Source organism: Pelecanus crispus, chromosome 15 (genome assembly GCF_030463565.1).
Source record: "Pelecanus crispus isolate bPelCri1 chromosome 15, bPelCri1.pri, whole genome shotgun sequence".
Taxonomy (NCBI): Eukaryota; Metazoa; Chordata; class Aves; order Pelecaniformes; family Pelecanidae; genus Pelecanus; species Pelecanus crispus.
This window is the reverse complement of record NC_134657.1, coordinates 10271025-10297896: the sequence shown is the minus strand read 5'-3', so window position 1 is coordinate 10297896 and position 26872 is coordinate 10271025. Positions and strand designations below refer to the sequence as shown.

The following is a 26872-nucleotide window of genomic DNA, read 5'->3' as shown; positions in this document are numbered from 1 at the left end:
TATCAGTATTTAAACTGCTGCAGTTAGTTTAGTAATGAGTCCCTCTATGCTTGCTTGACAACCACATCTATTGTTATTGTACCCAACAGATTTTGCTTTCTAGTACATTCGCAATTTTGAATTTCCTCTTAACAGTCAGTATCTGTTACTATGTCCAAGTTTAAGTTTATATACACTTACCGCTTCAGTACCTCCACTCGCATTCATTTTGTTGTTCTAGGTACATTATTTTGTCACACGTGATGTCATGCCTTGTAAGTGACGGTCAAATAGCAGTTTTGCAAAAAATACATTGACAATGAGATTAAAATGCAGTAACGTATTTGGAATACTTTTGCCTATACTATATAAAGTTACAAAACAGTAATTATTACTGAGAAACTTTGCATTAAGTTACTTCTGGTTACTTCAGAAATGCTTTGCTAAAGAAGCGAGCTCACATATGTGTTGCTAGGTGTAGAAAGCCTATTTTACAGCCGTATGTCAGAGTTTGCTCCCTACTGCTGCTAAATCCCGTGATGAACAGTGTATTACAGGGGCAAGTCTGGTGAATGAATCGTGTCTCATGGTTTGTGCATTCATGATGGTGGTTCTTAAGTCTGAATCCAGCTGTGAGCTGGAAGCTAAGAAATAACAGACAGCTTTATAGCTGGATACTTATAGAAACATGCCTATTATTTTCAGGTCCTTCCAGTATAACCAAGTCCCACTGTGGGTCTACAGCTGCTGAGGAAAGGTCCTTCTCTAGCCTTGCTCCAGCGATCCTACAGGGCTCCGGCTCCAGGTTCTGTCCACGCCGTGTGACTTTTTTTAGTGCTTATGCTCCCTGTATGTTACGAAGGTTATAAAATAAAAAGCCAGTGAAGGGTGACAGATTGCAAAAAAAGAATGTCTGGATGCTTAATGCAAATTATCCACTATCTTGGCACATCCAATATGCAGATTTTTCTCCCTCCCTCTTTTAAAGAAAAACTCTTGCGAGCTGGCGAGTTGTTAGTACTGAATACCAAATACTATCAAGATGGCTTTTAACATGTCACGCTTGGCTTCCTGACACATAATGAATCAGCAGGAAAGGAGAATTCTATAGGGAAGAAAGTGCATTATGAAAGGAAGGTTAATAAAAAGCATACCCACACGCTCTTCCTGTTTCTTAGCAGTTCAAAAAGTGAAACCGCTGTAGAACTACGTTTGATTAAATATAGTCATAATGTGGGAACACAAAAAAAAAAAAAAAAAAAGGAAAGAAAGACTGAAGCTTAACAGAAATTCTGGGAAATATTTTAATCTGAATTTCTGTTCAGACTCCTTCTGCATTTCCTTATAATTTAAAATGAAATCTGTGAACTGCTCCAACACTTTCCAGTGATACCACGAACTGATCTAAAAGCTGCTGCATGACAGCAGCAACATCTTCCTTGCCGTGTACCCTCTGCACAGCGCCTCTAGCATTGAGGCAGTGGAGCCGGGGAGAATTACTGGTATTTCACAGGGTGCTTGAAGAAGAGAAGTGAGGCTGGAGGAAAGTCCACAACTTGGAGTGCTAATGCTGCCTAACGCTGCTCCTAGCACAAACGCCTCCAACCTCTTTTTGTGAGCATGGGCTCCCACCTTTCTTGTCTTTCTTTTCTTCTCTCTTTTTGAAGAAAAGGCAATAAAAATGACCTTCCTATGTTGACCCAGCAGCTCCCCGTTTGTTAGCCCTGTCAGGACTTTGTCTGACTATCATGAGCAAAGGAATGAAAAATGATGTAGATTACCAGCAAAAAGACAGCTCAGAAGCCAAAGGAAACTCACACACAGAAAAATATGATTGTCCAGGTTTCTTACAACACCCTGGCTACTTCTGCCTTCTGCTTCTGCTGGTGGTACTCAGTCCTCCAGCCTTGCAGGTATCTTCCTCCTCCCCATCACCTCAAGGCTACCTTGCTGTCTAACCCTCGCTCCAGACTGAACACCGTCAACAGCTAAAACCCTGACCATTTCCCTCTCTGGGGTTTCGTCCACCCTAAGCAAAACCTGTCCCTAAAATACCTTCCCACATTTAAATCTGATCATTTCACCCTTTCTGAGTGCTCTTAGACGTTCCTCTTTGCCACTGCATCCGTTTCATGCTTCCCATTTCTATTCCAAAGCTCTTGCTCTTCTGTATCCCATACATACAACACAGCTTACACATATATGTATATGTACACTACATGATGAAGCCATTCTCTACACCCTACGTGCTACTCCTTTGCCCCATTTCGACAGGTAAGGGCCCATCTTTTGGTTTTTTGAGTAACAATGATGACAACTCCCACGTGAAACAGAGAAGTTAGATAGATTGACAGAGCTGGAACATTTCGAATAATCAAGGTCAGGTTTCTGTTTGCCTCTCCCTCTTGACATATCTCGGACGGCCCTCTGCAAACCCTTGCGTCAGAGTCCTGCTCTCGGCCGCTCCCGACCGACAGAAAACGCTTTAAAAATCCTACAAGCACTGACCGTAGCTCAAGGGGGTCCTTTGTCCTACCAGCCTGCTGATGGGAACGAAAGCCTGCCTTGCTTCCTACATCCCGCTCCACCAACTGTTGACACCGGGAGGCTGTTTCCATGGCAATGGTCAATTGGAAATGGCAGCCTTGTGCCTTCAATCTTCGACGCGTTGGTGTTGACAGAAGTAAAGGCCTTGCTCTGATTTCTTAGTTCAGCTAGAGGAGATTTTTCATTAGATTTATCCTCTTGTATCCAGACGCCCCCACACAATTCAGCTTTGATTTTCCAGCCCTCCACTTCCACTTGTTATTGGTTGCGAAGGAAGGATTTCCTGAGCCTCGCTGCTGGGGACGCGGGTGGGGAAGATCACCTTGCACATTCGCCATTTCTTTGTAACACTTCTGGAACTTTAATGTCTTTGTAAGGACTCGTACAGCTGTTTTGCTCTTAGCCATTCTGTAAGGAGAAGCCTATCTTCCAAAATGAGACCTTTCCGTAAAGGTTTACTCAGATGCAACTGGATGCTCAATAGCAAGCGGGAAGCGCATGTGCTTTAATTACCCTCAGAGAGGACCAGCGGGATGTGACTCTTCCGAAGCTGCTTGGAGGGAGGCTTCTGCGACTTTTATGTACAGCTAAGGCAAATTTTACTTACAGCCACCTGAAGTTCAAGGCTGCTCACACGTGAAAGAACAGTGCCGAAGCGAACTCCCTCAGCCCATTCTCCTAAGCCCTCTACTCGGTGCTCGCCTATAATAAAAAGCAGATCGTGCTAGGAGTTCTCCCCTTTGACATGTTAATCAGGACAAAGCTGCTCTGGCTGGGCTGCTCCCTTCCGCAAGACTCGAGATTTCTGATCCGATGGGCTACGTTCTGGAATCGTAGCGTAATTAAAGCGCGAAGGTGCTCGTCCCCAGCCGTATTTCAGTTCCGCCGGTATCCGACGTTCAACAGAGCCAAGCGCCCCACGCCCCGGGCAGCACAAAGGCCAGCGCGGCTGCAACTGCTCGTCCAGCCCGCCGCTGCTGCCCGAACTCCGGGTCCATCAGCCGCCGGTGCCCTCCTGCGGCCCCGGGCACCCCATGGCGCCCCGGCCCCCCCCCCCGCCGGGCACCCCATGGCACCCCGGGCACCCCGCACCGGGCACCCCCTAACACCCCCGGCCCCCCCACGCCGGGCACCCCATGGCACCCCCGGCCCCCCCACGCCGGGCACCCCATGGCACCCCCGGCCCCCCCGGGCCCGGCGCCGGCCGGCAGAGCGGTGCCCGCCCCGCGCCGCCAGGTGGCGCCAGCGGATAAGGAACAGGCGGCGGCCGCGGCCCCCCCGCACGCTCAGCTCCAGTAAAAAAAAAATTTTTTTTTTTTTTTTAAACTTTTTTTAAAGCAAAAATCTTGCTGGGGGATTTTGGGGAAAATATTCTTCATAAGCACGGCACAGGGGAAAGGGCAGCACTTCCAGCTCTTCTGTCAGGCTTCAACCGCACAACGCTGGATGCTCTCCACGGCTGCGCGGAGGGCTGTGCGCGCGTCAAAGTCCGTCCTAAACACACGGACAATCGTTATTGGTATTTTTTAACGTCTTGGGTGGAACTGCCAGGAAAAGAGGACTGCCACCCGAGCAGACGCCCTAGCATCGAGCAGACCGTTACCACAGCTGAATGCGAAGAGGGGAGATAAAATACTACGGAAGAAGGGAAATTCAAGGCTGGCGTGCCCATGGCATCCTCGGAGAGGTTCTGTAATTGCTGCATCTGCTTACTAGCCAACTTTTATGGGGACAGGAAACTATTTGGTTTAGCTTTCCTCAAGTTCATTTCCGCACCGCATTACTATCACCACCCGGTTTCGGCTAGCAGGATTATTGCACTGTGATTCCTCCGCACGCAGCTGCAAGACTGCCCAAAGCACCAGGTGAAAAACAGTTGCTAGTCTTGTTCTTTGGGCAAAGCAGAACTTTCTACAAAAGGTAAAGCTCACTCACGAGGGAAACCACGTTTCCTAAGGAGCGGCCCATATAGGCACGGGAACAAGCTCCCCAGGCACATAAAGGTCACTACAGCTCCAAGAGGCAGAGGGAAGGCACAATTCTTGTGTGACCCGTGTTTAGAGCACCACGCTTGCGTCTTGGTAAGAAGATGAGAAATGGAGCAGGTGGCCGATACTGGCTATGCGCTGGTGTGAGTGGGAGGTACTCAAAGTCTGAGAGGCTGGTGGGATGCAAGAACCTATCTAGCACCTACTATTGTATTCCCTTTTTAATAAAAAACCACAGCCAATTATAGTAACATCTAAGTACTATTCCAGGCAAAACTGGACATCCGCATTACTAAAATCAAACTCTTCTAAAAAAATCTAAGTTACTTTTTACATGGAGGTCAGCTGGAACTAAGCTGGCAAGCTTCAGTTTCCATTGAGGGTCACTCTGTAGCTCTGACAAACCAGCTGGGGAATGGTAAAAAATCATCCCACGTAGCATTGTTGTACAACTGATCTTTTAAGATCAAATATTAAAAAAAAACCTTAAACACAATTACTGAGATTGAATATAAATTTAAGTCAAGATAAAAATACCCAGCAACTCAACACTTCAAACCATATTAATGCCGATTACTGCTATTGAAACTCCATTCTGGGCTACGAGCGTTTCATGTCCCCTCCGGTTGCGACAACACAGGGATGCAGTTTCAGGTCACCTCCAAGAGCCCCAGATCGTTTCGCTCACACAGGCAGAACAGAGAGAATTGGTGACTTCAGGGAGAGGCAAGCGCTGCCTACACCCAAAGGAATCAAGTCTGACGGGTGTCATGTGAAACCTCCAGCTTCCCCAGCTGTGGCTGCGAGCAGGCGGCATGAGCAGAAGTACTCGGTTTCCAAGCAGCAGGGGAATGAAAAAAGCTTTTTTCTGAAAGAAACATAGCTCTTAATTATAGTGGACCTGAAACAAGGATTGTAACGTAGCACCAGCTGTGAGCTTGTAACTCATACTTTGCCAGCTGAGGGATGAGAAAGCCAAAAGGGGATGATTTGGAGAAACCCCCAACATGAGCTGGCCCACAACTTGCTGATCATATGGAGTTTATATACAGAATTCTGCTGTGCTGGATTCTGCCACTGCATTTTGCTTTTACCACCAGATGCCTCTAAGGACATCTGCTAATCTGCCTAGAGAAATCTCAAAGCAGGACTGTAATGGGGCACAAGCGGGGGGGAAAAGGGAAAGCAATGCCAAATTGAGGCCCATTCTTCATACCAGGCATCCTGAAATGACTTACAGGTGCCTCGGACAACGTTCCCGCAGAATTTTCATGTATTATCACTATTCGTTTTGCACAAATGTCCCGAAAGGTTGCATTCAAACAGAAGCAACACACAGAGTGACCCTTTTGAATCAGACAACCAGTTCAGACGCTGCCGACAGTCAGATTGTCACAGGTCCGCCCTCCGCAGCAGGATGTTTCAGTGGAGACTTCGCAGCCCTCCCTGCACTCCCTGACCACGCTTACACCTCTAAGAGAAGGCGCCCCATCTCCTAGCCTGGAATGAGAGAGGAATCATCCTGCTGGAGGTCACGAATAGTGCATCCAGCCCCTCCGGGCTTGTCTGCTTCAGCCTCAAGGACTGCCAGACTGAGGTCTGACAAGCCAACGGTGATAGCCCAGACAGGACAGCCAGGAGGTCATGCATGTCCTGGTGTGAAGGCAGGTGACAAATATATGAGAACAAACCCAAAAATCCGAAGGCATGAACCTGAATTCAGACTGATTAATTATTTACAGTCTCAACTTGTTGGAGACATGGAAAAACCCCCAAATTCTCAGAGCATCTGCAGTGACCTTTCATGGATGTTCAGATGGGTTAATTCCAGTCTCTGAATGAGTTCACCGACCAGCTACATTAGAACAAGTTAATGGTGTTTCCATAAACACACATGAACTCTCCGAGCTGTATGGCCACCCCGAAAAGGTATTTTTTCATCCATAACCACCAGTGCAAGGAGAGTCACAGCGTTAGGAAAAACTGAAGCCAGTCAAGAAGCTCTGGGTTTGCAGAGATCTTCCTCAAGACCGGGCCAGGAGGAGCCACCTCCCAAGAGCCCAGACCTCCGCGGCTGCTCTGCTCAGGGAGGTGGCGCAGACCGGTACCAGGGGCCCGTGCCGGTCCCGCATGCCTGCCCGACACCTGCGGAAGCCTGGACTGACTTTGGGATGATGCAGTGGGGAAGGAAGAGGGAGGTGGGTGAATTATGGATGCAAGGAACGTGAGCAAACTCCCTGCTCATCCCAGTCAGGGTCCCTCTGCATTTCAGGAAAACCAGTTTGATGTATTTGTCTGGCTCGGACTCTCAGGCCGATGCCTCTCTCCCTGCCAGCCATCTGCCACATCACTTTTAGTTCTCCAGGCACACACGGCCAAGAGAACATGCTCCCAGCCTTTGGCTGCCACACCACTGGCTCTCTGCTATCCTAGATTCTGATATAAAAGCTTTAATACCTGACAGAGATCAAAAGCTTTAATACCTGACTCCGGTCCAGGCTGAGTAGGACTTGAACAAAGAGCACTTGTTCTCAGCGAGTCAAGAACTGGATGCTGTCACTAGCCTCTGACCAGGAGGAGACTTTTTTCCCCAAAGGTAGAACTAGTATCAGCTTTTCCTCCTGATTCTGAATGGCATCAATGGTCTGAAACAGGATGCAAAAACCTTCCTGCAGGTACAGCATTTGGCCTCGGACCTCCACGCATGCCCTGGCTGCATCCTCACTAACTTGTCTTAAACATGAAATTCTTAAGAAAAATAGCAACCAAGAAAACAAAAGAATCATCCAAAACCTCACACAGCTTCCAATTCTAGAGGAATAAAACTAGATGAACTGCAACACAGAAGAGGTAAAAGGGCAAGACTGTCACTTCACCAGTGACACCACGCACAAGGCTTTCATTAAGTCATTGACAAATCTGCTTTAGGGCAGAGAAATTTGGAAACATCAGGCAATCAAACTGTGAAGTCTGTGAAAGAATGTGATTAATGCAAAAATGTGATGAAACTAATGTGCTTGGCTCCAGAATTTCATGGCACACCCAATACTGGAACCCAATCTGACGGCTTCTTGGCGAGCAGTGCCCCTCTGTGTTCCCCGAACACGGTTATCTGTGTCCTCTTTGTTTTCTAGGTCTGATCAGAATCTAAAGCTTTTATTTTAGCTACATTTCTAGGGATGCATTTCCCAGGATATGTACCCATAAACAGAGACGTGTACATGCACACATAGTCTGAATAATTGTGCAGAATTTCACTCTTCCCTCCTGAGACATAAAAGAGCCAAGTGTTATTAAATTTACAGTGAGTTCGTTGTAGTTTTCACATAATTTTCTTGATGCACTGCAGATTTTTTAACAGGCTACCACTTCCTCTCCTGTTTAATGTTAAGGTACTTGTCCAGTCTCAGCTACACCTTCAACATCTTGCATTTATGAAGGTTATCGGTCCCAGGGGCAATATTCTGTTTAGCAAATATGTCATTTTCTCTCATCTCTTCTGCTTGCCTTCTGCCCTCCAGCTTCATGTGGAAAAGGAATACATGGGCCTGCAGAGCTCAGGATGCAACAAAGGAGCGGTGCAAGTTTAGATTACTAACGCTGCGGTCAGCGCAAGACTGATCTTTCACTGATGGTTGAGACACATCAGAACGCTGCGACCTCTAATTACAGAAAGCCGGGCATGACACCAGCACCTGACCGGGGGCAGGGGTGAGGGAAAAAAGCAGACCTGGTATTTGTTGACTCAGATGCAAGCACCTAGATTTGGTACTGCGGCTCCTGCAGTTAATTTTCTCTTGCTTACAGACCCACGTTATACCTGAACTTTCTTTCATCGCAAAAAGATGTTTGCATGCACATTGGGACATATTCTCCAGAGGAAGACATAAAGTTTAACTGTGACGTGAAAGAAAATATAGTCCAGAGCAAAGCCAGAGAACTCCTTAGAGCTGCCTGTTTGCAGAGCAAACTTCCCGATCGCTCTGCGCATCTAAGCAGCCTTCTCTTCAGGCTGCAAAGTTTAGAACAGTACTAAATGATACCCACCCGAACCGCTCAGCTCCGCAGAGTCCCTCTGCAAACAACAGCAACCTATTCCGATCCGACACTGAGCCACGCAAACATGGAGTGCCCTTGGAGGAAACCTACCTGCCAATACTGCAAAGGCTCTTTGCAACTGAGTAAGTGCCTACAAACGGCACTTGAAAATGCAGGACCTTAGGTGTGATTTTTTTTTTCCCAGTGCACGAAGGGGACTTTTTTTGGGATATGACATTTTTGGGGACAGTCTGGGCAGCTTTCCTACTATGCATCCCAGAAGCATTGAATATTGGGAAGAAACAAAGTGCACGCAGGTGTAAGTTGAGTTTGACAGTGACAAATGACTCCTTCGTAGAGAGGGTTGGTGGCAGCAAGAGACATTGCACTCTGAATTAGCCCTTCGTAAAGCAAAAGAGCAAAAAAGCCTCCAGATACTCACACATCGGCTTGAGCTGTCCGATGAGCTCCTCTTTCGTCCACTTTGCCCATTCCTTCTTGTCTGTGTTTATTGAGCACAAGATGGGGCCGCACGGTTTCCCACAGTCCTCGATGGCAGGGACGTTCAGGTAGTGCACCAACACGATGTCTGGGTTCTGCGGGGAGAGCACAGCAAAAGTTATGTCGCTGGGCTTCTTCCCTCCACTCAGGGCTCTCTGCGTTTACCTTCCTAATTAAAACTGTGACAGAAAGCATTGTAATTAGATCCCAGTATGTACCAGATTTCCCCGAGATCAGAGCTGTTCTTTAACAGAGGTGCCAAAAGACGAGGCATGACACAGTTTGCACCCAGCTTCCCGCCCACCCCGAGTGCCCTTTGCTTGCAACTCTCCTGCTCCCCTTGTGTGCTCAGGGTGAGCCTTTTTTCCAACCCATACAACACCGAATACTTGCAAGAGTCCTGCAAACACCAGTCGCAGCAAACACCAGGTAATTTGCTTTGGTTTAAGGGACCCACGGTCTGTTTGATCCAATAATTTCATCAGTTCTGGTCCACATCGGGCTATTTCGAATACATGGAAATTCACCGGAGAACATCAGTAACTGCCACACTTTCTGTATGGCGGCGGAAGGAGGGAGGGAGGAGCCGACGAGGCTCACAAACAGTATTAGAGTGCCCCAAGGACAGGCTCTTTTCAGACAAGCCCGAAATTTCTTGTCTTTCAAAGATCTTGCAGCTTTGCCATGAAAACAGCAAGCCGCAGAAGGTCGGGGCTGGAAGAGACCGTGTCCTTTGCAGAACTGCTGCAGAACAACTGCGAGGTGCTTGCTCCCCCAGGGCTGTTTAATGCTCCCCTCTCTCCCCGCGCGCCTTCCTACAGGGGCCGGGAGAGGGATGCAACGCCGCTTTGACGCACTGCAGCGCTGTCCCACTGACATGGGTGTTTCAAGTCGGGAGCCGAGCAGCCTGTTACCACCCTGCGAGTAAATGAATCATCTTAGCAGCAGCAACAGAAACAACTCCGCTAGTTTCCCAACGGCATCCCAGGGAGAACGTACAATAGATAATAACAAGATTGAGAAGCCGATTTCCTTCCCTTAAGTCAGTTACTCCTAAGTTCACAAACTTTAACAACTGCTTTGGAATTATTTATAAAAATAAATAGGATAATGGTGTAATTAAAACTCTAATGTTTCATTAATGCTGTTAGAGCCCTGTGCTGAGTGGGAGAGGGAACACAAGCCATCGCTCGTTTGCAGAAGTTGTGCTAATGGGAGCACTTGCTTATGAAACCCGCAGAGGGCTGGAGCAGTACGTGGACGCCCGCACCAAGGAAAGATGAGCGGAAGGTAACTTCAGACGGGCAAAACACAGCGCTGAGGCCAGGCACGGCATGCAGGGCAGCTGGACCTGGAGCCAACCCCGGGCAGGAGCAGGGGCAGGGCAGCGGTGACCGCTGCCGTGTGCGGGGTGACTACGCACCCCCGCGCGCGCCCTGCATGCGGGGAGCATCCTGCACGCCTCCGAGATGGGGGCAGCTGGTGGCATCTCCCAGCTCCTCGAGGCTTGTATGACGGTGCTGGCAGCTGAAAGGCCACCCCTTCACGTGGTGACCGTGCACAGCAGCGTGACAAGCACAGCAGCCCCACAGAGCGTGCCCTCCTTCCGTCCGCATCCCCTTGCACGCTGGCACCCAGCAGGGCCCCAGTAACCAGATCCATCCCTCTGTCTGGAGGAGAAGCTCTCTTTTACGTTAGGAAGATGTGCAAGCAGGAACTTGCATTTTTCCCACCCTCTACTGATGAAAACAGCAAGCGGGGGATTTTCAGTGAAGATTCTGCTAGATTACAGTATCAGATTCTTGCAGCCTGTGTTAAAAAGAGTTGTATTGCACAGAGAAGAGGCACGGAAACCTAGCAAGAAACTGCTAACACCTTATTTCTGAGCAGCTTTGTAAAGTGCTAAAGCAAAGAAAACTGCCAGCTCTTCGATTCCCAAGATTCTCCCGCAGACAAACAATTGGACCTTTTACATCCAATTTTTATGCGTTCAAAACCTTCCGTTTCACAGGGCACATCTTCTGCCCCAGATGAGGGCACCTTAAAACACCATATCCTCTCTTTCCACATTGTGGTGCAAATCCTCAGGTCACCACAGACCCATATTTTTCCTTCAGCCTTCCTGTTTTACCCTTTAAAGACAACAGAGGTGACAACTGGGGCTCCTGGGCAATTAACGGGGTTGCTGAGCCGCTTCCAACACGAGCGGACGGCGCTGCTCAGGACTGGGGAGGTGATGAAGGGGAGGTCTGAAACATCACAGTCCTCATGCATAATTCAGAAAAGATTCAGATAATAAAAATGATTACCTATACACCCAAATAGTCTCCATCAGCTAATTTAACATAATTAGTGATTTAGATGATGAAGTAATAAAAAGTAATATGCTTCAGAGATTTCACGTAAAGACGCCTCTTGCTTTCACAGAAGTTTCAAAGAAGAGAGCAAGGACACGCTGCCACTGCGGCGCTGGGCAGTTCTGTAGATGCTTCTTCCTTCCTTTTGTATAAACGCTATTTCTCACAGCCTGATAGTGCCTGCTTGGCACCAGGCAAGTCAGGACAATGGGGCTTCCTGGCTTCATGGCAGCAGAAGTAGACCTCAGCAGTGGATTGGCACTGGAATTTACACCTTTTATATACAAAAGCATATAAAATAAACACAAAACCAACTGGTTCATTCCTTACGTCCACATCTAAAAGTTGGCCTCGGATTAGCAAGTCTCATGAATGCCAGTCTACCTAGTAAATTGAAATCTTTTGACACAAATAAAAAATTATGTTTTGGAAAACTCTAAATCAGCAGAGAATCACTACTCCTTTGTAGAGACCTACCAGTAGAACAAGAGAGAAGTGAAAGACTGAAAGAATTACAAATGCAGCTTCCACACGGGAAACGTGCCAGGACAAGAGATGCCACAGCAGAAGCCCTTCCCCTGGGCAGCAGGGAGGTCCTACAGGGAGCCCAGGACTGGGCTGCAGACGGCTCTGGAAACATGCCCGTCGGAAAGCCGCCCCTAATTTCAATGCCCAGACCCTCTGCAGAGCTGCTCCGCTTCCTGTGTGTCCGAGTCAAAGTCGCTGCCATATGTCCCTGCGACCCGGGCAAGTCTCCTTGGCACGCTGCACCGGAGGCACCTAGTCCGCTTCCTCAGCGGAGTCTCCTTTGGGTGGTGAAGGCATTTGTTCCAGTGTCCCTGGTGCTGTAGGGTAAGCAGGAGATGGCACAAGAAGTGGTTAAAAAAAGAAAAAAAAACCAACACAAAAAGCTGTTAGTTTTGATAAAGAAAAATGCAGCTGCAACATCTGTCTGACTCTTGTTTGCAGCTTCATCAGCACTAAGTGGTCAATAAATCAGACTGGCATGACGTTACGTCTCTTCCATGGCTTAACCATTAATCTAGTGCCAGTTCCCATGAAAAATGAAGGAGAAAAACTATGTGATAGTGAAAATGTATACATTACCCAGAAAGTAATAATAGCACGTAATGGCGCTGCAGACCTCCCTCCCAGCATGATTGCTGGAGCAGCGATGCAGCCTCCCTCTGCTACCCACTACACGCTATTTAAATGAACCAAGTAAATCAGCTATTGTTTGTTCCACCAGCCCACTCCATGTTTATATTTTTCACATTAGCAGAAACACAAAGCTGAAACAAGGCGGGCTGCTCCAGCTCCCCAGTTCTGGCAGGCAGGGAGGGCAGCCTGTGAAGGGCTGATTAATGCTCGGACGAAGGAATAGCAGGTACCGCCAGCGCTCCGAGCTGGCAGGGCCACGAGGGAAACCTTCCTCTCCTTGCAGCGACTGCCTTCTGCTTCCTCGTTACTACCCACAGTCAGTCCCCCGTGCAAGGGGAAGTCTCCCTTCTCGGAGAGAGAAGGATAATCACAAAAACCATCTCCCTTCTTGCTGTCCCCATCCTAAAGCATGCTTTTTTTCTTCCTTTTTCTTTTAAAAAAAAAAAAAAAAAAGCAAAAATTGAAAGCCATTTCTGGCCAGCTTTCAGCTGCTCTTCAGCTGCTCAGCAATGGCAATCAGCTCAAGGCTAAATCTCACTGGCAGGGGCTTCCAAATCACCGATGACCACAGCTGAAGATATTTTATTCGCAAAAATACCTCCGAGCTGAAAGTTTTGCATTTGTACTCCCTGCTGGAGGGATGAAAGGAAATAAATCATCCTCAGGGACGATGAGCATCAGTGAATTTGATCCCAGCCACCCTGCAAGGAAATTGCCCCCAAATACAGCCCCGGGAGCAGCAGCCATTAGCTCTGCTCCACTCTGCAGCCAGCCACCCTGGCTTTCGCTGGAAACCTGCGTTATTGCTGTTAGAGCGAACTTGAAAAGTACTACGTGTTATTAAAAACGTGGAAGGCAAAAGCAGCCTTTTCTGGCCCTAATGGTTAAACAGGAAAGCAAAAGGGCAGAAGGAGCAGAGGAGCGTGGCAGGGGGATGCAGGTGCGGCTCTTGTGCTCCCCTCCCTCCCCTTTCACCCCCGAATTTATAAAAGGGTTTTTCCTTTTCTGACAGCTATTCAGTAGTGAGATTTACTTTGTATTCCTCAAACCATCCAAAAGGAATCTCAGCTTTCTGGGAGCACAATTCACGTCCATTGCTGTGCGGTGACTGGATTAATACCTAACAGATTCCCCGCACAAAAACACAACACAAAAAGGTTTCCAGTTTTGAGAGGCTGCCATTACGTGATGCTTCAGTATCCACAGGGAACTCGGAGACAGGTACTGGGAGTGCCCGTGTATCATCTATATATTCTCTAAAAGCAAACCAAGGAATGAAACCATTCCCAGACACGCGGAGGAGCGGACGACAGACTGCTCTCCCACGTACAGCACTGTCTACCTGGGGGGTTTCCTCTGGGTTTTTAATGGTTTGAGCGTGGGGCCTGGGACACCTGAAGTACAAGGCACAAATACACAACGCGGCCACAGAAGCAGCGGGAGTTCTTCCTTTGCAGAGACTAAATGCTAGCTTTGGACAGTATTACTGGTTGGAATCCCAGCAATGTCTTTATCCTTGAACTAATTTCTAATTGAGGTCACGCCTCGGAAGTCAACCTGGCAGCTGATACATTAGAATTCATTAATCTTTCACAGTAACAGCAAACCCCCAAAAAACCTAACATTGACTTTAAATGCACAACCCAGTGCCTTAAGTTATCTCGAGGTGGGCATGTGTAATTAGGGAGAATGAGGCAATTAACAAACACTTAGCACAGCCCTGGCACCTGAGAGTTGCAGCGCCGGAGCACCTGGAAGAGAGGGGGACCCCGCAGCCGGATGCAAAAGCGGGGCTCGTGCTGTAGAGCAGGACCCCTTCTGCTGGGAAATCCATTTTAGCCTGTAGAGCTCTCTGCATTAAGCGTATCGCCTACGCCTCCAGCCGCATGAAAGAGCTGGTGGAACTTACTCCCCCTCAAAAGCTTCCTCAGGAGAAGAGGACACCCGGGGTCAGCCAGGCAGAGAGAGACGTCGGTGCATATATGGTTTCAAACCTGGTTAAATCAGCTCCCTGATACGCGCCAGCTGAGGAGCGTTGCTAAACATCACCGTCCTTGCCTGGCCCAGGAGCCGTGGGTCCCCTCCGGGGCGGTGGCCGTCCCCTCCGTCTGCCCCATCGCCGCGTCCTGGCCGTGTCTGCAGTCACAGGACTCACGCCCTATGAACACCACCTGTGTCTCCAAAGGTCAGTCAGCCCACAACTCCATAACAGAGTCATTTTCCCAGTTTTTTGCAGCCCCAAAGCCTTTTGAGATGTTTTGTTTAAATCCCCTGATTTTTGAGACGAGAGACTGGCAACGGGCTGATACAGCTCCGCGTACCGCAAACAAGGGAACCACGAATTGTGAAGGGCTTGCAAAGCTAAAAAATTATTTCGACCCTCGTGTAATTAGAGTGACATTTCCAGCAATTGTTTTAAAGGGAATCAAGATTTAAATAGGGCTGTATGCTTTATAATGTGCTCCCCAGTTCCTCTTCAACACCTGGGTAAGGGAAGATAAGGTGTAATCAGGAAAGTAATTGTACTCTGTTCTACATTTCATAGAGCCACAGAACCACAGAATGGCTTGGGTTGGAAGGGACCGTGAAGATCATCTAGTTCCAACCTCCCTGCCGCATCTCAAATAACGACTAGGGGGTACAGAGCCACCGCAGGGCAGGGTTTGCATTAGAAAAATGCAGGTTTTCCTTCTGTAATTTTCATTTTTTAATCTCTCTTTATCTTTCTTCTTCCTCTGGCTGCTCCTGGCATCCCTTGATAACCCGCATGTTTCTCCCAATAACAAACCGTGCCCGTCCCGTCCCTACGACACCGGTGACGCGGGCAAATCCTCATCGCTCCCCAGGAGCATTGCTCTCGGGTCCCTAACAGCAGCCTGCAACGCGCATCCTTGGTTGAAACACTGATTTGTCCTCCACGTGCTGGCGGTGACGCCTGAACACAAACAGGAGCGAGAGCCCCATGCTGAGCACCTTCTCCTCGAGCCTTGCAGAAGCACCGCCCGTGGCAGATCTCCGGCAGAGCCGAAGCAGAGGATCCCTCCAGACAATCACCAGGCAGTATTCAAACAGTGCAAGCAGCAAAGTAAGAGTCTTAATATAGAACAAATACCGAATACTTACTAATACATCGTCACATGTGACATATTTGAAGGTATTTTATATACAAGGAGCGGCCTCTGAATACTCCTGGGGATTGTGTTTATTTAACATGCACTTTGAAAGATCCAGAAAAATACAGCGCTGTAATTTCTGGCCTCCAAAGTTCCAAAAAGAAATTGATTTCCAAGTTGCTTATTATCTTTCATAGCAATGCCTCTTGCGCTAGGAAAAGGTGTAACAGAAGGACGATACCGCACAACTAGAAGCCTGCAGCAAAATACAGCAAAAGGCACTCCTAGCTCTTATGCGGGTATTACTCTTCCGGACAATGGAAATTTCTTTTCATCTGTGTCACTGCTCCCAGCTGGAAGCTTTAACTTACACAGGCAGCTGACAGGGACAAGATAATTCTGCCATGAGCTGGGACCGCTTTTGTTTATCTAGAAACACCCGCGGAACCAGTGGTGCTGACGCTGAAGCCCTGCGTCCTGGTGCCTGGGGACAGAAACGCAGCAGGGAAATCTCCCGCCCTGCTCATCGCTCCGGAGCAACGAAGCCAGCGGAGACCGCAGGAGCGTTTGCCTGGGAAGGGCCGAGGAGACCCGAGCCTTCGGCCCCCAAACGCTCACGGCGCTGGCAATAGCACGACGCACGTACCCCAGCACGGCGCGGCGCAGCTGCGGCCCGCAGGAGTCTGCAAAGGGCTCTGCTGGAGAACGGCGGCAGGCTCCCGTCTTCAAAGCACAGAGCAAGGCAGAGGAGCTGAAGGAGCAAAAGCTGCTCTTGCCTCTTTCAAAACCCTGTTTAGAGTTTTCCACTCTCCTTTATGACTGTACATCTGGATTCTTGAAAGACCAGCCTGAGACTTCAGTAGCCGTTGAACAGTGGTCACAGGAGGTGCCTGGGCAGCTGTCTGAGCCAGTTTAACAACCTTCTAACGCTATGCCATTGCTCACGTATAAAAAAGTAACCACGATAAAAGCACAGACAGCAACTTGCCCTACTTCAGCTTGCTCAGAGATACTCTTTCTTAACACACCCCCTGCTCATGAAAACCACATCATAATGGCAACGGATCCATTGAACCCAGCTGCTGCATCTAGTATCGATTGCCTTTTAAGGGAGATAGATTTGCCAGGGAAACCATCGGAGCATCTCCTCCTCCTTTCTGTCACTTGCTCTCTCCGGCTGTCCATAGTTTTACAACTCATTCTGCAAAAGCCTTGAGGTTCCTCAAACAATAACTCTGAGGGCAAAGCAAAGGCTTCTTTGGGTTTGAATTCCTATGAGGTGCTTTTCTTGACAAATGAGGTTTATTACAGACATATACATTTCTTGCCATACTGTGCATTTACTGCTACTCCAACTCTCCACCTTTGAAGACTGACACTTAAACAATGCCTCTATGTTTTCTTATATTAAGCCTGCATATTGCAACCATTACCAGACTAATGTAATTTCTTCTGCATGGAAAGTGGTGCAGAGGAGACAATCAAAGCTTTCTTATATTTCAGTGTCCTACACTTGAACTGTGCTTTTCATTTTCAGAACATCTCAAAGAATTCGCTAACCAATACAGCCAAAGCGAGATACCAGGATTACTTGATTTAATAGCAAAACACAGCTCTTTCTAGGGTAAGACAAAGAAAAGGCTTGATAGCACACAAAGCATCAGTAAGGAACCTCACGGCCACCAAAGCTGCAGACGCAGAGCTCTGCCCTGCAGTTGCATTAACAGTTCAAAACCACATTATGCCATCCACGCAAACGCAAACCAAGGTGTGTCAGATTCGTGCATACAAACATAAATATCAAGGTATTGAATAGGATGTAACGGTGCCGGCCTCTTTGCAGACTGTTACTCTGTGAAAGATTTGCCACTGCATTCAGAGTATTTTTTCCCCAACTAGTGCGAGCCAGAGATCCCTCAGCTGACATTTGTGAGGACTTTTTATTTTCATCATTCTGAAGTACAGAATCTCCTCTCCCTCTTTCTGTTTTTATTGCAACCTTTACATGGGGATTCTGTCATTGCATTTCAAACGGGCTCAGACAGAGCTAAGCTCAAAACACTTCCATCCTCATCACCTTCCAGAAATGCCAGCATTATAAAGCGTGCCCCAAGTGGCTTCTATCCTTTCCCAGCTCACCCAAGCCAGAGATGCAACAATAGCTGGTCTGAAATAAGAAGTAATTTTAATTTCAAAGCTCTGCTGACATTCACCAAGTGCTTTCAAAGTTTATATCAACAGAATGCACTGCTTCAAATTCTGGTTTGAATGCAGATGGTGCAAGCTTTTTCTCTCATGTGCTGATGGCCTAGTTTGCCTCAGTAACACTACTTTTAAATATTAATGCATTTCTGTGAATTAAGAACAGTTCAGTATGTACCTGAAGATACCTCACTTTTTTTTTTTTTATTGGCATTGTTGTAGGTGGACCAAGTAATAGGAATCTGACATTTCCAAATACCAAACAAGAAAACCCCAGGAGAACGTACCCAGAGCTCGCAACAAGCTTTCCCTCCAGAGACACGCTGTCCCCCAGTGCTGCTCCTAAAGCTGCATCAAGCTCTAAGCTATTTTTGCATGTATGCAAATGTGTTAAAATAATTTGGAAGCTGATTGCCCCTCAAAACCACGCATACTCCCTGCAGCAGCGGCACGTGAGCGTCGGCATACAGGAGTGGAGGACACAGGGCTAAAGACGCGTCCCAGGGTTTGCAGGCGTGTGAGACGGAAAAGAGCGTCCGCTCGGCCTTTCACAGCGTGCTGCGGGCTCCAGCCCTGTACAACCCACCCGCACACCACCGACCACAAAGGAGCTTTCTGCTGCGTTGGAAGCCGATGGCAGCTCCTGCAGCATCCCGGGGCCGGAGCTGTGCCGAGCAGCCGGCTCTGCCACGGCTTCCCTCGGCCAGCGGCCGCGGGACTCTCCACCACCTCTCATTAGGCATGACAGGCTCCCCATACAGCTGTGCTCTGCTATTACGTGACTACCTGTTATTTCTGGCTGGCGTCTGGATCGTGTGAATGGCTTTGGCAAATGAGGGGGACGTGCTCCCCTCGCAGCTCCTGTCACTCCTTCCCCCGACCAGGACACGGGGCACACCAGCCCCTGCCCCTTCCCGTGAATCTGCACAAGCGCAGCAAGCGCAGAGGCGTGGGGCTCCAGGTGCCCGGAAAGGGTACAAGCGTGACCTTGACACCTGCCTGGAAGAATAGGAGATTAATGCTATTTAATGTTCCATGCAGCCTATATCGTACATGGTAAGCCAACAAGTCCTTTTTATTTTTACTCTTTGCTCTTGCTCCGAGGGCTTTGTCATTTATAGGTTCTTTAAATTTGTTACTTTTGATATCAGTGACCGGCAATACAATTCCCCAAGGAAGAACATCAATAACCTTCAAAACACTTTCATAATGTTGGCTTTGATAGCCTTGCAACATTTTTGCTCCTATGGCATAACCCTTATGACACTGCTATATAGCATGCAGGTTATTCAGTGAAGGTTTTGTTGTGCTTGGATAACCTTTCCAGACAAGTGTAACCCCCAGAGCCAGGGAATCCAAAGTTCTCCTCCTGTGGTACGTACTTTGGAGTCCAACATGACTTCGCCTTGGATGTGAGGGCTCACAGGGATGTGAAAGTCTGAATTAAAGATGCACAGGGAGGCCAGCCACACCGGGGCTGTCCCCAGAGGCAGAGATGGGCCGGTACCAGGGATACGCCAGACCGCCACGTCAAGGACGTGCAGGACTCTTCCGCTCTCGCTGCAGTTGCTGGCTGCTACTCATCAGGCCTGGTGTCCTAGAAAGGACTCGCAGCAGCCAGCTGGGAACTGATGCGGCACTTTAGACTGGAAGCATCGAATCCTAAGGCAAAAAAAAGTATCAGACTTGAATTTCTTCTGAATTGCAAGAAAAAGATTATTATACGCCCTTCTTTCTTCTTCACTCTTGCTCAGAAGCCTCAAATTTCCCCAGACAGAGGAGATTAACAGACAGAGAGTAGCATCTAAGAGCTCCTGCTGTAGGCTGTGTTAGACTGAACCCAGCTCTCCAGGCCTCCCGTGTGTGTTTCTCTAGACTCCCAAGTGGATGCCTTGAGATCTTAAAAGGAAACGTGAACCCCACCAGTGCTGCTGTGCAGCTCAGAGGGGCTTCTCTGGCCTGCTGCTGGGCGCAGTCACCTCCTTATCAGACCTCGCCCAGGACTCCAAGTCCTTTCTAGCCGTGTAGGTATTCAGGTTGCTTTTAGGGAGATCTTGTGCCATCTGACAGCCTGAATTTGTTTCTGCGTTTCACTTGAGAGCAAACACAGAACCACTCCCAGGGTGGACCAACAGCTCTGGTTGGCGCCGACGCAATCCGAATTCAAAGGAGGTGGACACGTTCCCTCCTGGCTCCTTCTTGCCCCAAATTGGGGTCTCTTTCCCAGGTGTCTTTCATACACTGAGAGGAGAATGGTAAACTGGATAGTGGGCCCTGTCCTGCCTCAAACTCCCACGGCAGAACAACCACCTGGCTGCTAGCTGGAGATATTGTTATTTGCCATGAGCAGAAGGGGTGCTACAACCTGGCTAAAGCAGAGTAAGTTGCCCTTCGGCCTAATCCATCAGTCTCAAATCCACTGCGTGGGAGCAGCCTGGTAATTTCCTAGCAGATGACAGGGCACCGATAACCTCAAAAGCTCTGTTATTTAGGCAGAAGAAGGTGAGCTTTGTTTAGCCCTTGGGCTCAGGCTGAGCGGATGACAGATGCCGACGCTACCACCAATTAGATTTTTAAGCAGTGAGAGCAAATTTATCAGGTGAGCGTTTGGAGACACAGCACGTGGGAGTCACCAACTTCTTTGGTAACTCCATGGCTGCGTCCCACTTTGCTCCTTTGGAGATTTTCCCTGACCTTTTTATTTCGCAGTACGTTCTAATACCAATAGTGAAGTTTTGGCAATGCCTTCTGAAGAATGTAACAAATAGCAATGCATTTGCTGTTATATGCAGAAATTCCTTTTTTTTTTTTTTAAATTTACTCACCAGAAGTGTCTATGAAGTAGAGGATATGTTTTATAAATTGAGCACTGCTGCCTGTGGTGTACGCTCGCATTAGCAAGAGAAAAGCACACACAATGCCAACAACATTGTACACTTTACAACATATGAAAAGGCAGGGAAGCTGCTAAATTTCAGTAACAGACGCAGACTACGGCAAGTCATTTTTCATTTTACCCATCAGCTACTCAACCCAGCTACATACACTGGTATCTTCCGAGACATCCCAAAAAAGCAGCAGTAGTCGGAACATCCAGTGCCAGACATGGGAATAATTAAAGTTTAACATGAATACTTTTAAGTTTGTAAATGCTAGGGAAAGTGAGCGCAGATCAAAGGGGTTTTTCAGCTTAGGCATCGATGCATCTGAAGTAGCATTTAAGGAATAGGTAACTCCAAGGAATGAACAGCTTATTAAGAGAGTCCTTGAAATCCCAGAAACAGCATTGTTCTCCACTATCCAGACTTTCCAAATTCACTGATTTTTTGTTTTTTTTCCTGGCTGCACAGGACATGGAAGAGGAATGGAGCCCTTCTCTTACTGCCCTTTCAAAAAAGGATAGGCCAATTTTTCTTCAGTTTGCGCATCTCAGATTTTGAACTTCATCAGTGTTTCTCACGCGTAGTTACAACCCTTCCAATAGTAGGAAGAAGTATCAGAACAGAACACTATTATTAGTTAGCATGAATAGCTAGAAATGCTACCCCTGCAGATGCGGGACACAGAGGAGAAAGAAAGAAGAAAAGCCTTATTTGGTGCCACAGTAAGGAAAGGTGCCGCTTCCAGCCCTACGGCAAAGGGCTCCACTGCCGCGGGCGGCGCGGCCCCGGGGCCACCTCGGGGCTCCGAGCACGGGCGGGCGCTGGCCAGCAGCGGCTGCTGGGGGCCGTCAGGACACAGCGGCCACAGCAAGCTGCTGGCTAGTCGCCAGCCACGGACACAGGTCGCTTTTCATCACGCAGCACCCCAAGAAAAGGTAAAAGCAAGGGAATTGATCCGAGAGTCTATTGCTTTGAGAGGAATATTGACGTCCTTCCGTGCCTGCCCTCCTGGCTGCGACCAGATGCTCCCGACACAGCGCATCTTGTTCTCTTTTGCTCCATCTCCCGTTCCCCTTCACCGGGACAAATTCCAGTCCCCTTGTCCCAGTTCAACTCCACTGCACTCCAGTTTCAAGGTACAAGTATATCCCTTAGGTGAAGGGACAGAATTCATCAAAAGGCTTTTCGCAAAGTTATCTTCATAGCCTGATCTACCTTCAGCAAAAATACAGTGCTGTGCTTTGCCAGAAAATGCCAGTATGGAGCGTTTTAGCATTTGTATGTACCCTGCATAGGTTTTCTGCCTGGGAACATTTTTCTTTTGCCAGCAAAGACTGCCTTTTTGAGTCAGAGACCCTGCCCAGATGCCTCCTATTTGTTGCTAGATACGAATGTCTTCACTCATCCAGCCACAGATCATTACTTTCCTGCTGGAATGGAGACTTGGTGCTGACTCAGCAACAGCGTGATTTGGGGTGACTGCAGTTGTGCCTCCTCGCAAACAGCTCAACGGGAAAGGTTTTTCTTCTTGGCAGAGACACAGGACCTGTGGCTGCTTTCTCCCCTTCATCAGGAACATTTCTATTGCCATCAGGAGCGTTTCTGTCACCTGCCACGGCCGCAGAGCGCAAGAACCGGCAGAAACGTCAGCAACAGCAGAAATTCAAGGCACCGGGATTCCCCATGTTGTCACTGCTTGTTCTCAGAAAAGCACGCATCTGAAGCGGGAAGTGCCCTGCACAGGAGCGGCTGCTCTCACCTCTGCCTGCGAGGACCGCAACGCCAGAGCGGCCGGTACCCAGTGCCCATCCGGGGTGCTCATGCCGGCACCGCCACCCTTCCGCCTCCACCGTACGTTTGCAGTGACAGGCACAGAACGGCAGAAAAGCAAAGGGGATTCTGTTCTTGTTACATATGCAAGAGCGGATTACGTTATTCCTAAACTCTGGGACTGGAGAAGCGGCACCACCCATCCCAGGGCTACCGAAGAGGCTGTGATGCTAAGGCACGAGGGAGTTGCGTCCTGTGCTGCCAGCCTGAAGGGCAGGTATTTCACGTGACGAGCTGTCTGCCTGCCACATCGGGGAGCATTACAGAAACCTGTAAAGGAATACATAATGAGGCTCCAAGCAGCAAAACCAGGGTGAGTGAACGCATGGATTCCCTGCAGAGTCTCCTTTCGGCTCTGCAGTAGGAGAGTGCTCCCGGAGGAACGCAGCATCCCTCTCTTCAGGCAGAGAACGTTTAAGGATGAAAACCCGTGCGCAGCCAGAGGAGATCCTGCATCACAGCTAGTTGGAATTTTATCTTCTCCAGATTTCCTGATGTTTTAGCACTATGTCAGAGATATTTCAGCTGGCTCAGTATTGCAAAAACCTAGAGAATGTCACAAAAATCTTCCCTCCTGACCCTGCACACACAATTTGGAAACGACCAGAACAACCACCACGCCTAAGGAAATTAAAGCCAGATTGTCACCGTTTGCCGAAAAACAAAGCACATCGCTGCCATACGAAAAGCTGTGAGGCACCAACCGGGTTTCTAGTACGACGGGTAAAAGTCCGTACATCCCCGTAGTCTGGTGATGCGGGGATGGCAACAAAAGCAGACCCCAGAACTGGAAGGCAAGTTCCCAGTAATACTGCAAACTCCCCGCTAAGTCCACTGCGTCATCGAGCCATTCTTTTTTATAGATAGAGACACGAGGAAAAACTGAAATCTAAAAAGCATTGTCAACTTGAATGATTTTTCAGGTTCTCGTCACTAAACAACCACCATCCCTCAGAGCCTAAGAAAGGCAATAAAACCAATAGAACTAATAAAGGAAAACTGTGTGGAGCTTGACAGATCTGGCTGTCCCTGGCATGTGACAGCCTATTTTACCAAGCAGGCAAATTGAAGCTGCAGCAGACTTGTCCACAGGATAAGTGAGACCCTGACAAAACTGGCACCGACGCCTAGTTTTTTAATGCCATTAAGTTCTACTGAAAAAAAGGCCCATTTTCAAAGACCATTCAAAAGATTTTGCACAATATATTTGCGGCTGATATAACAGCTGCTCAATAATTGCTCTTTAACTTCTCACCTCTGCTGAACATCAAAACGTGGACCTAGCCTGTTCTCCAACACCGGTAATTTTTCACGGCTGCTAAAGGGACGCACCTCACCTTGTTAATATTTTTTGTCCACGTATGGGAAAAAATGGAATTTTTATTTGTAACTGAACTAATCAGGGAAAACCAAACTAAATAGCTTTTCAAAATAAATACAGTGTGGAAGAGATAGGCTTCGAAGTTGCAGACATCAGTGGGAAGTCAGGCACTGTACTATTTCTGAGGCTGGAGGCCGGACGCTCACACGTCCTTTGCTGGTAGTGATGAGATGGGACTCAGATCTGACCACAGCTCTGAAGGACAAAAAACCCACCCAGGCTTCAGGTAGCACGTTTGCACTTTGCTTCCCCACAACGGTGGAGAGCAAAAACCTGGAATCCTTCAAACTGTGCAGCAAGCCGACCCTAAATGGTTTGCAGCAAGAGCCTGTTACCAAATTTGAGACTTAATTTATCCAAGAACTTGTTAACATTTCCTCTGTGCACTCACTGAATGAACGCGCTTTTGAAGTCACTTATTTACCAATAAATTACAATGGTCTGAAATCATTAGCAACAAAGTAAATTGTTTTAATTGATCTGAACTTTTTTACGACACGGGAACTTCATTTCTATATAATTGCACTTTCTAAAGGACTAAAATAGCAAATTAATCACTCTTGGAGCTTGCAATCTTTAAAATGCTCCTTATTCTGAAAGGCTGCATGGTTGAAATGATTTGCTGAAGAATAAATCCACACTTCAGGACTCTCTCACGTTCAGGTTTGTAAGGAACCTCGAACCTGTCTCCTGAGCCTTGTAAGGGTTCAAGAACTTGGCTCTGTCAAGGGATGCACCGAGACAGCAAGCCACACGCGGGTATTTTACATGGGAGGAACAGCATTTCAAGGCACGCCTACTCTCACTGCACTATTCATAAACAATATTCACAGGACTTTTTATTTTTTTTTTTTAGGGCTCAGAGAAGATAAAGACCATGCAGATTTAAATACTGTCAAGCCTTCATTTCGTCTAACCTCAGCCAAACACAAAGGTGCAGAGGTCCTGTTAATAAATACCTGCACCTAGCTCAACCCCCTTCTGTCTGAATAATGGCAGCCTCTGCAAACAGCAGCAAAGCAGCAGTCTACAACGAACAAGGCGCACTGTCACCTAGCCTAAATACAGCTCTATTCAGATCGGCTGGGGGGGTTCAGAGGGAATACTCAATTTATGAATAGAGTACAACCGGCATCTTTCAAAATAAGAGTTTTAGGCAGGGATTAGCTCTCTGTCCTCGTTGCTCTGATAGGGCTAATCACCACCCTAAATCAGTGTTTCAGCTGAACTCGACATTGGAAAATCACATATAATTATACTGATTAATTTTGCTGAAAACATACAGTGCTTTGCTATAGAAATGTAAACATAGTAAGGCAAAAGGGTGATACAAATAGCAAAAGCTGACTGCTGTTCAGAGAAAAATGCTCAGGTGCTAAAGACATTTGAGTGACTGCATTTATTAAAAGAGCAATGCCAATTCCCACATCTGCCTACTGATTTCTGCAAAACCAAAAAAAAGCAGAGGAAAAATGGTGGAAGCATGACTCAGGAGTGTAGTTGCAACCTACTAAAAGCATCCAATTCTTTATATATACATCAGAATAAAATGAAGTGGAACATTATAAAAGGACTGTTTGAAACAGCACCAGCCCTGCAGCCCGTCTGCATGCTGAAGTGCGTGATGCGGCCAGCGAAAGGGAGATCAAACCGGGGAGTCCTGGCAGAGGGAGCTGCAGGGAGGCAGCCTGGAAAGAGAGGGAACTCCGGGAGGCTTCTGGGAGCCACTTGTTTAACAGCTAGCAGAAGGAATGTAAAAGGCAGTGCAACACAAAGAGATTGCAAGAGGAAAAAACTGAAATGAGGAATTCCTCCTTTTCATTCTTGTGCAACATCAACATTTCAGAAGGTGCAGCAGCTCTAGGAACAGGCTTGTCCTCAGTGCCTGAAGACAAGATAACGATTTCTACAAGGGGCAAATGAGCCCAGAATTTCAGCAACAAAGCCCGGTAATTTCGCAAAAGAAACCAGCATTAATACACAGCACTTAGAGAGAGACGGCATTTCTTCTTAGCTGCATCTTGCGGCACAACTTTCTGAAAAGCCGCTGGAAAAAGATTGCCTGGGTTTCATTTCTAAAGCTGCACTTAACCAAATGCTATCTGTCTTCAGACATACTGGCAAGGAAGAGTAGCAAATTACTTGTTTTTCCTGTAGCACCTGAAATTACAACTGCTATCTTATCGGTCCCTCGTTACCTAAAATCAACGCTTACGGAGCTGATAAATTGCTGTGACCATCGGTGGTGGCTCAAATTCTTTGGATTGGCTTATTTACTGACAGGCACAAAAACCAACCTACAGAAAGCACCCGCATCCCATGGAACAGTAGGATGGGTTTGATCAAACACAGCGTTTTCCAGGGACCTTTCACAGAAATTACAGCATGCTGCATCTTGCTTTCATGAAACAGCATTGCCTTGGTACGGGGCAGCACTCCACCACCCAACCGGTCACATTCTGGCTTCCTACAGAGCATCTCTGCAGCAGCCAGCTCTGGGCAGGGAGGACCCAGGGTCTGCTCCGTCCTAGCTCGGAGCCTGAAGATAAACCGGAGGGAAAGGCAAATGTGAAGCTACAGCTGAGTAAGTAACAGTGTCTGACGTGGGGAAGCTGTGATGCATTACTCACCCTGGTAAGTTTAATGTATAATTTAGAAAGGTATCGCCAAAATGGAAGAGAGAAGCTCTTGAGCAGCTCTGAAGGCATTGCACTGCACGCAGTTAGTGTTTCAGGGAAGCTGCTAGCCCCATGGCAGACACCTAGCCCTCGCCCAATAATTTGATTTAGATGTGTCTCAACACTGAAGCACTTTAGAAAGATCTCATTCCTTTTCATAGGCCAGATTTAGGCCCTTTACGAGCATTAGGTATTACCTCCCTGCTTGATAACCA

At 47.9% G+C, this 26872-nt stretch overlaps 1 protein-coding gene across 1 annotated transcript in view; it reads right to left on the bottom strand.

Annotated features, from left to right (window-relative positions):
* CAMTA1 (calmodulin binding transcription activator 1) overlaps positions 1-26872 on the bottom strand; it is a 296954-nt gene that overhangs the window by 52756 nt on the left and 217326 nt on the right. The window contains exon 6 of the mRNA XM_075721708.1: positions 8995-9148. Coding sequence (XP_075577823.1) covers positions 8995-9148 — 154 coding nt within the window. The remainder of the gene's footprint in view (positions 1-8994; positions 9149-26872) is intronic.